We start from the raw sequence: 13,104 nt of genomic DNA, 5'->3' as shown, positions 1-13,104 counted from the left end.
AGAATGTAACAGGTAGTGAGTGAGAGGAGGCAAAACATAAACATCTGGGGGATAAGTGTTCTAGGCAGGAACAGAAACTGCAAAGATCAGAAAACAAAGTATTTACACAAGGAGGCCAGTGTGAACACAGCAAAGAAAAGTATGGTAGGAAATGAGATTGAAGAGGGTCAAATACTATAGGACCTTTATAGGCTGGCCAGGGTAAAGCTATGGGACTTTATCTAAATGTGATAGAAAACCTTGAGAACAGAATAATGACATGTCTGATATGTATTTTCAAACAGTTACCTGGCTATATTTTCTATTGTAATTTGATCATCAAGAAGATACTTAAGCTATGTTTCCAGCTACTTGTGATTTTTTAAAAAAAACTTTGGTCACTGCATCCTTTAATACTTCTAAATTATTTTAGGATCTTGAAGCCAAGAAGCATCCCTAGGTTAAAGGGACAGTTTATTTTAAGACTTGAAGAAAAAGTTCAGATTGTGTTTCAGTTCAGTAACATTATGCCTGTACAAAGTCTGCAAGTCCATCATTACATCTTTGCTTAACTAGGAGATTAGTGCTATTCATAGTGTTTGTTAAAAATTAAATCTTGAGAGGTTGTGATTTTTCTAGGAAAAAATCTTTTTTTTTTTTTAAAGATTTTAATTATTTATTCGACAGAGGTCACAAGTAGGCCAAGAGGCAGGCAGAGAGAGAGGCGGAAGCAGGCTCCCTGCTGAGCAGAGAGCTGGACTCGAGGCTCGATCCCAGGACCCTGAGATCATGACCCCAGCTAAAGGCAGAGAGTTAACTGACTGAGCCACCCAGGCGCCCCAGAATTTTCATTTAACACTTAAAAATTTTAGGGCGCCTGGATGGCTCAGTGGGTTAAGCCTCTGCCTTCGGCTCAGGTCATGATCCCAGGGGCCTGGGATCGAGTCCCGCATCGGGCTCTCTGCCTACTTGTGATCTCTCTTTCTGTCAAATAAATAAATAAAATCTTAAAAAAAATTTAAAAATTAAAAAAAAATAAAACTTAAAAATTTTAGGTAAAATGCCCTATTAAGGTTTTTGCACAATTTTTTATGGTTAGTCTCCTTTTCTTACTGATCAGTGGAACAGAATATAGAACCCAGAAAGAGACCTACACTTCGATGGTCAGTTGGTATTCAATAAAGGCATTAAAGCAGTCCAGTGGGGGGTATTAAATGTCTTTTCAACAAACCATGCATAAAAAAATGGATACTGCTGCAAAAAAAAAGGTCAGCCTTGACACCTCCCTCACACCATACCCAACATTTAATTTAAGGTGGATAACAAAAGCTAAAAACCACACAGCTTTTAGAGGAGAACATCTTTGTGACTTGGGGATAGACAAGGGTTTCTTAGGTCGTAGGAAGCAATAATCGGGGAAAATTGATTGGACTTCATCAAAATGAAAAAATTCTCATTAGAGACATCATTAAGAAAATGAAAGAGAGCAAGCCATATACTGGAAGAAACAGGTAAGGCTTATAGCCGATAGAAAACTACAACTCAGTAAAAAGATAATGCAGGGGCACCTGGGTGGCTCAGTGGGTTAAAGCCTCTGCCTTCCGCTTAGGTCATGATCCCAATCGAGCCCCGCATCCGGCTCTCTGCTCAGCAGGGAGCCTGCTTCCCTTCCTCTCTCTCTGCCTGCCTCTCAGCCTGCTTGTGATCTCTGTCTGTGAAATGAATAAATAAAATCTTTAAAAAAAAAAAAGAAAAAGATAATGCAGTAAAAAAGGGCAAAGATTTGACAGATATGTCACAGAAGCAGACAGATGAATGGCCAATAAAGACATGAAGACATGTTCAGCATCATTAGTCATCTGAGCTCAAATGCCTCTTTCTGTTTAGCATTTTTGCATGTATTTCTGAGTTTGTACTCTCTTTTTCTTACTTTGACTTGATTTTATTTTCTTAAATAGACCTACTAAAATTTCTCCTGTAAGAACTTTTATACTTTTTCTTACAGGGAAAACACCCTGCATACCCTGAAACAGCGGCAGCTACCTTCTTACATAGGAAGTGTCCGTCCCCTTGTCACTGAATTGGTAAGTTTCTTTGAAATTAAAGTTGTCTTTAAGGATCCATGATTGTTTTTTATTTTATTAATTCATTTATTATTTTTATTTTTTAAAAGAGTTATTTATTTATTTATTTGAGAGAGTGAGAGAGGGGAGAGGGTCAGAGGGAGAAGCAGACTCCCCGCTCAGCAGGGAGCCCAATGTAGGACTCAATCCAGGGACTCCAGGATCATGACCTGAGCCAAAGGCAGTCGCTTAACCAACTGAACCACCCAGGTGCCGCCTGTAATTGTTTTCTAAAGTCTGAGAATTTTTATTCACACAGATCTTAGTTTTGGTTTCCCAAAAGTTTGCATTATACCATTTAACTCTAAAGCTACTCAGTTGCATTTGAATTTGACCAAATGTATTTGAACATATCTGTGGCCCATGAATTGTAAATTGTAAAAGAAGGTTCAGAAAGTGATTTCCCAGCTTTAAAAATAAATTAATTTTGGTCTTACAGTAAGGTTTGACCCTTCAACTGTAAGGTGATGAGTTATGAAAGCTCTTTTATAGGGAGACGGGGTGTCTGAACTGAGTTGAGTGTCTGCCTTTAGTTCAGGTTGTGGTCCTGGGATCCTGGGACTGAGCTCCACGTCGGGTTCCCTGCTCAGTGGCGAACCTGCTTCTCTTCACCTACCTCCCTGCTGCTTGTGCTCTCTTGCTATCTCTTGCTGTCTCTCTCTATCAAATAAATAGATAAAATCTTAAAAAAAAAAAGGGGGAGCGCCTGGGTGGCTCAGTGGTCATGATCTCGGGGTCCTGGGATCGAGCCCCGTGTCGGGCTCTCTGCTCAGCGGGGAGCCTGCTTCCCCCCTCTTTCTCTCTCTCTCTGCCTGCCTCTCTGCCTACTTGTGATCTCTGTCAAATAAATAAATAAAATCTTTAAAAAGAAAAGAAAAGAAGAAAGCTCTTACATATAAAAAGCAGGGGGAAGAAAGCTTGACGTTAGGAAGGTCATTCCAGGATATGAGTAATAGGAGTAACAGTACAATTGAAGAGAACAGGAGTCTAATTCCTGTAGAAATAAAGGAACAGAGCTTTGTGACAGGTGGAGACATGTACACTAAATGTTTATAATGAAAAGTGGGAGAAATAAGTAACAACTGGAAAAATTGATAGAATTCCATTGGGTACCAAAGTGATGTTGATGAAAATTGTTTTGGAAACTACTAGGAGAGCTTGAAATAAATCATAGCTAAATTACCTTGTAGCAAGCAACTAAAAATCATTTAATCTTAACATCTGAAAAGTGGTTATTTCCTTCTTGCCAGAAAGAGACTGTGTTCCAAAACTGAACGATTGTATCAGTCTGCAGAATATTTGTGAAAGAGCTATTTTCCTTATTATAAACTTTATTTTCTGAATCAATATTCATATTACCATATACTTAGTAGCATTTGAAATGAGTCACATTAAAATAGTTTTTCACTTAAAATTCATCATGAAGATCACATGTGCTATTTACTGCAAAAGTGAGGACAATATGTTATCCCAAATGTTTAAAGGCACATTTTGTTCTATCTATGAAAAATAGTAGGTGGGAATAACTGTTTTAGGTGGATTTTATTTACTAGAAATCTGTTCTTTAAACTTTTTTTATTGGACACTGGTGTGTTTTATATGGTCTTAGTTCCATAGTGGGCTCTCTTCGTATGTTCTCAAAGTACCAGCTAAGCATTTTCAAGTTACGGAATGTATTGTCGACTCCCTTAGTTTTCCTCTGGCTCATTCTCCATCTAGGCCTCATTCTGTTTTGTTTTGTTTTAAGTTTTTTTGTTTTTGTTTTTGTTTTTTTAAATTTGACAGAGACACAGCGAGAGAGGGAACACAAGCAGGGAGAGTGGGAAAGGGAGAAGCAGGCTTCTCGATTCCAGGACCCTGGGATCATGATGTGAGCCGAAGGGAGAGGCTTCACAACTGAGCCACCCAGGTGCCCTCAATTCTGTTTAGAATTAACTTGGTTGTGTAATTGCTACAACAGGGTACAGCTCGTGTCAGCTGGAATGATGAGTAGCATTTTTAGAATTGTCTGGCTAGGCTGCCATAGTAGTGTTACTGCCTTGCCTGACCTAGACCTGTACCTTTGTGGGCCAACAGAGTTTGTTTTGAATGGGCAGCAGATAGTTGTGTGTCTCTCTGGAATACCTGGGATATTTTCACTCCCTTTGTTACTTAACTAAATTGTAAATAAAGTTATTTCAGTATATAAACTCAGGAGATTTATTATCTCTTGGTGATGTTCAGAATGTATGTGGGTACAAAGAATTTATCACTGATTTTTTTTCGGTGGGGGGGCAGGACCCTGATGCTCCTATTAGACAGAAAATGCCCCTTGATGATCTGGATAGAGAAGATGAAGTCCGATTACTCAAGTATCTTTTCACTTTAATCCGTGCTGGAATGACAGAAGAGGTAAGTCATATATCCTGCTGCTTCAGTTTCAAAGTCATAGACTCTTCAAGTTGGAAGGGATCTTTGTGACCACCTAGTTTGTCTCCTCGATGCAATAATCTCTTCCACAGTATTTCTGGATCTACTTCCTGTTCGAATGTTTCCAGTGATAAGAAACACATTGCTTCAGAAAGCAGTGCATTCTTGATTGTGCAACTCTTAATAGGAAATTCTTTTGAAGATGTCAAATTTTGCCTCCCTGTATTGTACCTCATACCCTAGGCATAACCCCCTTATTTTTAGTTCTGATTTTTAAGAGTTAAGAATGAGTCTGGCCCTAATTGCTCTTCTGGGTGACCCTGTTTACCCTTGAATGGCCCTCAGACTTCTTCCTTTAAATCTCACTTTTTGAAATCTCTTTTGTGGGCGCCTGGGTGGCTCAGTGGGTTAAGGCCTCTGTCTTCTGCTCGGGTCATGATCCCAGGGTGCTGAGATCAAGCCCCACATCGGGCTCTCTGCTCAGCAGCAAGCCTGCCCCCGCCCCCCTCTCTGCCTACTTGTGATCTCTGTCTGTCAAATAAATAAATAAAATCTTTAAAAAAAAAATACAAAAAAAAATAAAATCTCTTGTGATAGTTAAGATCTTTCATATAGAATGTGAAATATCTAGCTTATTGAACGGCTTTGCTGACTCTTGAGTTGAGACAGTCTGATGCCTAAGAGCTTCAAGCTTAGGGTAATAATTTAAGTTCCAGCTACTGCCTGGTGATGAGGGAAATAACTAGGAATCACAATAGCAAATAAGGATATATTTTTTAAAAACAGAAAACAAAAATATCGCATTACTGAAGGCTTGAAAAACAACTCCTCTCAAGGTCCCACTACCTTTACATAACCACAGATAGTGGGGTTTTTTAAATTATTATTATTTACTTACAGCATTCTTTTTTTTTCTGCCTCTTTTTTTTTTTTAGCGATAGCAAGGGCTTCAGTAAAGTCCATATTTTCCATCGTTTTCATTTACAAGCAAATAGTAATACAACTTTGAAGCTCAGACAGTTTGGGTTACTTCCAAGGTCACAGGATTAGTGAAATAATCAAGGTTGGAATGCAGGGCTCTGATCCCAGTTCAGAGCCTTTTCTATTACAGGGTGGTCGCTTTGGCTGTACCACTCACTGTTTGTCCATGAGTAACCTAATCACCATCTTTGTGCCCCAATTTTCTCATCTACTGAACAGGTAAATAATTAACACCTTTCTCTTTGGCTGCATGTGAGGTAATTTGTGTGAAGTACCTAGCACAGTGTCTGGCTCACAGTAAATAGTCAATAAATGAGAACTGTCATAATTATTAACATTTTCACCTTACACATGAAGAAACTATTAGAGCCTCAAAAAAGACTTGACAAGAGAACAAGATTTTTTTTTCTTTTTTTTCTTTTACCTTTGGACCCCCTTCATCCATCTCTCCCAAGCCCCCACCTCTGGCAACCACTGTTCCCTGTATTTATGAGCTGCTTTTGTTTTTTACTTTTTAAATTCCAAATATAAGAGAGGTCACGTGATATTTTTCTTTTTCTGACTTATTTCACTTAGCGTAATGTCCCCTAGGTCCATCCATGTTGGTGCAGATGGCAAGATATGTTTCTTTTCTGGCCAAATAATACTCCATTGTATACTTATGTAACACATCTTTTTACCTATTTATCCCTCAGTGAACACTTAGGTTGTTTCTGTATCTTGGCTATTGTAAATGCTGCAGTGAACATGAGGGTGTATATATATTTTCAAGTTAATGTTTTTATTTTCTTTAGATAAATATCCAGAAGTGGAATTAGTGGATCACATGGTTATTCTATTTTAAGTTTTTTAAGGAACCTCCTTACTGTTTTCCACAGTGGCTGCACAGTTTGCATTTTCACCAGCAGTGTGCAGGGGTTCTCTTTTCTCCACATCCTTGCCAGTACTTCTTTTTATTATCTTGATAAGACCTTTCTTTTGTACCTCTTTTGAACGTAATCATAGTCATGGTATAATACATTGAGGTTTTTTTTAAACAACTTTATTGAGTTATGATTCACATACTATATAATTCTTCCCTTGTATTTATTTTTATTTTTATTTTTTTTAAAGATTTTATTTATTTATTTATTTATTTGTCAGAGAGAGAGAGAGAGAGAGAGAGAGGGCGAGCACACAAGCAGGCAGAGCGGCAGGCAGAGGTGGAGAGAGAAGCAGGCTCCCTGCTGAGTAAGGAGCCCGATGCGGGACTCAATCCGAGGATCCTGGGTTCATGACCTGAGCGGAAGGCAGCGGCTTAACCCACTGAGCCACCCAGGCACCCCCCTAATCTTGTATTTAAAATATGCAAGTCAATAGTTTTGATACATTGCATTATTTATTTTTTTTCACTGTAGTAAAGTATAACACAATTTGTCATTTTATTTTTTAAAGATTTTATTTATTTGACAGAGAGAGATATAGTAAGACAGGGAACACAAGCCGGGGAAGTGGGAGAGGGAGAAGCAGGCTCCCCACAGAGCAGGGAGCCCGATGCAGGGCTCAATCCCAGGACCCCCGGATCTTGACCTGAGCTGAATGCAGATGCTTAACAGCTGAGCCACGCACATGCCCTAAAATTTGTCATTTTAACCATTTTTTAGTGTACATTTCAATGCCATTAATTGCATTTACAATTTTATGAAACCATTACATGTTTCTAAAAGTCTTTTCATCAACCCAAACAAAAACTCTAACCAGTATGTAATAACTCACTTCTCCCTTCCCTCAGCCCTTGGTAACTTCTCATCTACTTCTGTCTCTATGAATTTGCCTATTCTAGCTATTTCATGTGAGTGGAATCATGCAATATTTGTTCTTTTGTATCTGATTTATTTTATCCCTCCTTTTTTAGATAGCATATCAAAACATTTTTCTATGTTACTACATAGCATTTATAATTTTTAATAGCCACAAATCCAGAATGATGTTTGGGGTAGGGTATTCTATAACTGGTTATATTAATTGGGTTCTCTAGCTTCAAGTGATAGAAACCCAACTCAGGTTATTTACAAGGGAGGAATTGATTGGTTTGTGGAACAGGGAAGTATAGGGGGTTATATTTGGTTTTAAGCAGGATCTGGGGACTCAAAAGATGTCCCACTAGGATACCATCTCTTTCCCAGGCTCTTGGCTCTGTCCCTCTCTGTGTGGCTTCATTCTTGAGAAGCCTCATGTCAGTGATGGCCCAGCAGCCCCAGACTTACATCCTCTTGCCTGCTAGCATTTCCAGCAGAAGAAGTATGTCTCCTTCTCAGAATCTCCAGCAAGAGCCCTGGGAATGATTCTTGTTAGGTCACATCCCTAATCCTAGAGTTCAGAGGTAGGATCATAGGATCTTACCTAAACCATATGAACTAAATGGGGAAGAGACAGTTCCTAAAGAGGTGATGCTATCTATCTCACTGGTATGTTTCACTGATTAGTCTAAGTTCATCTGTTTGGTCACAGTTAACATAAATATCAGTGGGCTGAATGAGCACTAGGGCCTTGTCGTTATAGAGACTGGTTTTCATAATACTTTTGTGTGGATCAGTGGTCATATCAATCTCTAAACCCCCATTTGTCTCTAACGGAACTAAATGCTGTGGGCAACATGGGAGCCGATTAGTAAGCCCAAAACCAAAAGGATTATTAGGGAAAGAAAGAAAGGCTAAGACCACAGAAGAGACATGCATGCTGGTGGCAAAGTGAAATGCCAGTACTAGTTGCCTACATTGTCCTTTGAAATATTGTGCTTTAAATTATCTAATCCTGACATATATTGCTTATGCTTTTCTTTTTTATTTATTCATTCATTCATTTTTAAAGATTTTATTTATTTGACACAGAGAGAAAGAATACAAGCAGGGGGAGCAGCTGGCAGAGGGAGAGAGGGAGAGGGAAGCAGGCTCCTGCTAAGCGAGGAGCCCGACGTGGGGCTTGATCCCTGGACCCTGGGATCTCGACCTGAGCCAAAGGCAGTCACTTAACCAACTGAGACACCCAGGCATCCAGATTTTATTTACTTACTTGAGAGAGAGAACACAAGTGGAGGGGAGAGAAAGAGAAGCAGGCTCCTGGCTGAGCATGGAGCCCGATGCGGGACTTGATCTCAGGACCCTGAGATCATGACCTGAGCCAAAGGCAGACAGATGCCTAACTGACTGAGCCACCCAGGCGTCCCTGCTTATACTTTTCGTTAAGTCACAAATGCTTTTAACTCTGGTTATATGACTGACTGCCCCTTTTTGTTTCTAAAGGCACAACGACTCTGTAAACGTTGTGGTCAAGCATGGAGAGCTGCAACACTTGAAGGCTGGAAACTCTATCATGACCCTAATGTGAATGGAGGTATTTTAGTAGATTTGATTCTCAGAATGAGATGATATATTTAGCTCTAAATGCCAGTCTTTATGAAGCATAGCTTTTGTTTTTAGAAATTGTTGAAATAAGGAGTTGTCTATTTTAAACTGTAAATTTTTATTTCTTTTACTGTTTTATAGGAACAGAATTAGAACCTGTAGAAGGGAATCCATATAGAATCATTTGGAAAATAAGTTGTTGGAGAATGGCAGAAGATGTAAGATACAAGAAAATCTTTATTGATACTGATTTTTAATTAATTGCAAGCCTGCTGATGGTGCTGTGAAACATTTAGAGTGGTAGAACACTAAGGTTTCTGTTTCCAAAAACTTTTTTTTTTTTAAGTAGGTGCCACACCCAGTTGTGGGGCTCGAATTCACAACCCTGAGATTGAGTTGCATGCTCTACTAACTGAGCCAGGAAGGCGCCCCTATTTTCAGAAAACTTCTGATCACGTTGCCTGAGCCAGGCAGGGGCCCATTTTCAAAAAACTAATGATCAAATTGAAGAATGGGTTGGGAGGTTTAACTACTAACCAGAATTATTCAGACACTAAGTACTAAGAATTAAATACTGATAAAAGGCAAAAATAGAAAGAAGGTATCAAATGAATTCAGAGAATAAGCATTTGGGCTAAATCTGGCTTCCCAGAGAAGAGAATTGAATTGCAGTTTAAAAAATTACTAGGGGGCGCCTGGGTGGCTCAGTGGGTTAATCCGCTGCCTTCAGCTCAGGTCGTGATCCTGGCGTCCTGGGATCGAGTCCCACATTGGGCTCTCTGCTTCGGCGGAGAGCCTGCTTCCCCCTCTCTCTCTCTGCCTGCCTCTCTGCCCACTAGTGCTCTCTGTCTGTCAAATAAATAAATAAATTTAAAAAAAAATTACTAGGATTTGAGTTGTTGGATATGAAAAGAAGAGGAAGGAATTCTTGGTAGGTTATATAAGTTGGAAAACCTAATGGAAGGTGGTAGGCCTACCTTGGAGCAGAGGGCTCATAAAAGGAAATAGAGTCAGTTCTGTTACGATACCATATGACCTGTGCATTCCTAAAAAAAAAAATCACTGCAGCATGCAAAATTTTGCAGAAAACCCACAGGCCTTTTGGGGAAAATAGAGTTTCGAGCACAGTACTCAAAAACCATCGGCGACACATCAAAAGATAAAAACTTAACAAAACCCTGTTAAACAGGAAATACACAAATGCTACAGTAAATATGGCATTTTACCTTGAAAAAACACTGAAGTTTACTTGTGCATTTAAGTGTCAGGGCATTGCCGCTTGTGGGCTTCTGTGAGGTGTAGAAGGAGATTAGCTGAAATTAAAATTTTAACACTTCATATGGATGGAGTTAGCTTATAATATACCTAATGAAGTGAGGTGGCAGGTAGATGTTTGAGATATGTTAGTTTTGTATATTCATAACTGGCTCCATTCAGCTCGGTGTGGTTTTCTGCATTCACCTAGTGTTTCTTGTAGATGAAATTTGTGTTATGAGAAATTTGCATTACGTTTAAGTTGTTCCTTGATAGATCAGTTGCACTGGAACAAGTTCACATTTTCAAAACAAAGGTTGGAACAGAACTAATAAAAAAGATGATTGAAAAAGTTAAATTAAGAACAGGCATTGGGGGCGCCTGGGTGGCTCAGTGGGTCAAGCCTCTGCCTTCGGCTCAAGTCATGATCTCAGGGTCCTGGGATCGAGTTCCACATCGGGCTCTCTGCTCGGCAGGGAGCCTGCTTCCTCCTCTCTCTCTGCCTGCCTCTCTGCCTACTTGTGATCTCTGTCTATCAAATAAATAAAATTAAAAAAAAAAAAAGAACAGGCATTGGTGGTCCTCAAGTATTTCTCTAAAGAAGGAGTATATATCATTGATAGTAGCGAACCATCAAAACTTTGAGAGCACATGGTAACAGTGCTTTAAGAAGATTAACATGACAGTGAAAAAAAATAGGCTTAAAAATTGAATGGACCGAAGGCTGAGAAACTAGTTAGGAGCCTGTTGGAATTATTCAGACACTAAGTATAAAGGGCCTGTCCTAGGATAATATTGATAGTGGAAAGGAAGGAACAAGAGTAGTCAAAAGGGTGATTGGAAACAAAGGCAGAGGAGGATTCAGGTATATAGTGAAAGTCTCTAAAGTCTTATTTAGATGATAAGAAAACAGGAAGTGCCATTAATAGAATCTGATAGTAAAATGAACTAATTGATAAACATAATTAGTCCTACTTAGGAATTAAATGCAGACTGATAAAAGACAGGTCCCAGGTGCCTTGTTGTGATGTTCTGTAAGTATCAAGTAGTGTTAGGCATTTAGGAGCTTCCTAGAGGAAAACAGCTACTCCAGATCTATCTGGAATAAAATTCGACTATGATAAGTAATCAAAGCATCCATTAGAGTTGGATCTTTCGTCCTATATTTGAAATTGAGATGATTGATTTTTCCTGAAGATTTCAGCACTGCCTATATCAGCAAACCAAGGAGTCCTTTTTTTTTTTCCTAAGATTTTATTTATTTATTTGAGAGAGAGAGAGCGAGCATAAGAGGGGGAAGATAAGAGGGAGAAGCAGACCCCATGCTGAGCAGGAAGCTGATGCAGGACTCAATCTCAGGACTCCAGGATCATAACCTGAGCCGAAGGCAGTCACTCAACCAACTGAGCCACCCTGGCGCCCCAAAGGAGTCCTTCTTACTGCCTCACTAGATCTTTAAAGTTTAGGAACTATCAAGTGAATAAATAAAACTGTTTAGAAGACATTATAAAATTCCAGATTATGAAAAAATGTACATCCTTAGAAAAACAGTATCTCACATTTATACTCACTGTATTTCAGGAGCTTTTTAATAGATACGAGAGGGCAATTTATGCAGCTTTAAGTGGAAATCTCAAGCAGGTATGTAGTCTATTTTAATTCATTTTTCCCCTGTGGATCAAAATCAGATACATATTCTAATATTCATATATAATAAATTTTATAAGCTTAAGCTACTTTCTAAGAGTAGCAATAATCTTGACAATAAAATTGACAGCAATAATCATGAAATAGAATAGTGACTTGAGTTGCTTAATTTCATGTATGCCATACACCAAGTGATGTTTTAATAAATGGAATCAGACTTTAATTTCTAAGAATTATAAATTTAATTCCAATATATATGTATATTTTTTTACAAAACACATTTATTGATGACTTATAGTGCCCATAGGTTTATACAGAAGTGTACCACTGAGGCATAGTGACTGTTGGGATTGTCCTATGTTTGCATATGTGTGTTTCTTCCAAACCCCACCACCCCTTGCATTTTGTAGCTTTTTGTGTGTGTTGTAATAACTAGTTGAAACACCATCTTACATCCAACATGGAAAATTGATGCTATTGTGAACAGAGTATGGAAAAATCTTAATAGTTAAAACTTTTTAAAAGATTGGTATGGGTTGGGTAAAGGGCTGTTTGGTATGTATATTACAATCCACTATGTTTTATGTCATTAAAATGACTTTATAGTCCATATCAATGGAAGTAACTGCTCTCCCCACCCCTTGTTGACTGTATATGTGTTTCTGGTTTGGCATGGGGGAAAAAGCTGCTTCCCGTCTGTGACACCTGGGAAGACACAGTGTGGGCCTACTTTCGGGTGATGGTGGACAGTTTGGTAGAACAGGAGGTCCGGTCGTCAGTAGTGAATCTGGATGAAACTGAAGAACTCCCTAGGGAGTATTTGGAAGCAAAGTGAGTTTGTTCTTTTGTTTTTTTGTCCTGGTGATTTGCAGTATGCTCTGTAAAGTTTTATTTTATAGCCCTTATTCATATTATTAATACTTTTTTATCCTTTCCTATTTTCTTTTTAAAGTTGGACCTTAGAAAAGGTATTTGAAGAACTTCAAGCTACTGATAAAAAGGTAAATATTAGTAAGAACATTTTAGGATAACTGGAATAGGAAACAATGTTATGCTGTTGTGCCACGTATCTGAAAAGCAAAAAAATACCTGAAACTTATATTTTCTCCTTTTCCTTACCTCTTATCTAAATGAGAGACATTCTTTTTTTTTTTTTTTTTTTTAAAGATTTTATTTATTTGAGAGAGCACAAATGGGGTTAGGGAGGGAGGCAGAGGGAGAGGGAAAAGCAGACTCCCCACTGAGCAGAGAGCCTGAGGTGGGGCTTGATCCCAGGATCCTGAGATCATGACCTGAGCAGATGGCAGACTCTTAACCAACAGAGCACC

The 13,104-nt window shown here is 38.8% G+C and overlaps 1 protein-coding gene across 5 annotated transcripts in view; it reads left to right on the top strand.

The window, feature by feature from the left end:
• The window catches only part of NUP107 (nucleoporin 107), a 48,145-nt gene that overhangs the window by 20,492 nt on the left and 14,549 nt on the right, over window positions 1–13,104 (top strand). For 4 of the 5 annotated variants that reach the window (XM_032854861.1, XM_032854866.1, XM_032854862.1 and 1 more), the window contains 7 exons: window positions 1,985–2,063; window positions 4,380–4,493; window positions 8,774–8,864; window positions 9,017–9,093; window positions 11,711–11,770; window positions 12,462–12,607; window positions 12,729–12,777. In XM_032854861.1, coding sequence (XP_032710752.1) covers window positions 1,985–2,063; window positions 4,380–4,493; window positions 8,774–8,864; window positions 9,017–9,093; window positions 11,711–11,770; window positions 12,462–12,607; window positions 12,729–12,777 — 616 coding nt within the window. The remainder of the gene's footprint in view (window positions 1–1,984; window positions 2,064–4,379; window positions 4,494–8,773; window positions 8,865–9,016; window positions 9,094–11,710; window positions 11,771–12,461; window positions 12,608–12,728; window positions 12,778–13,104) is intronic. The other variant, XM_032854865.1, reaches the window with a different exon arrangement.

Source organism: Lontra canadensis, unplaced genomic scaffold (genome assembly GCF_010015895.1).
Source record: "Lontra canadensis isolate GAN:19392208 unplaced genomic scaffold, GSC_riverotter_1.0 scaffold9, whole genome shotgun sequence".
Lineage (NCBI taxonomy): Eukaryota > Metazoa > Chordata > Mammalia > Carnivora > Mustelidae > Lontra > Lontra canadensis.
This window is presented reverse-complemented; position numbering and strand designations above follow the sequence as displayed.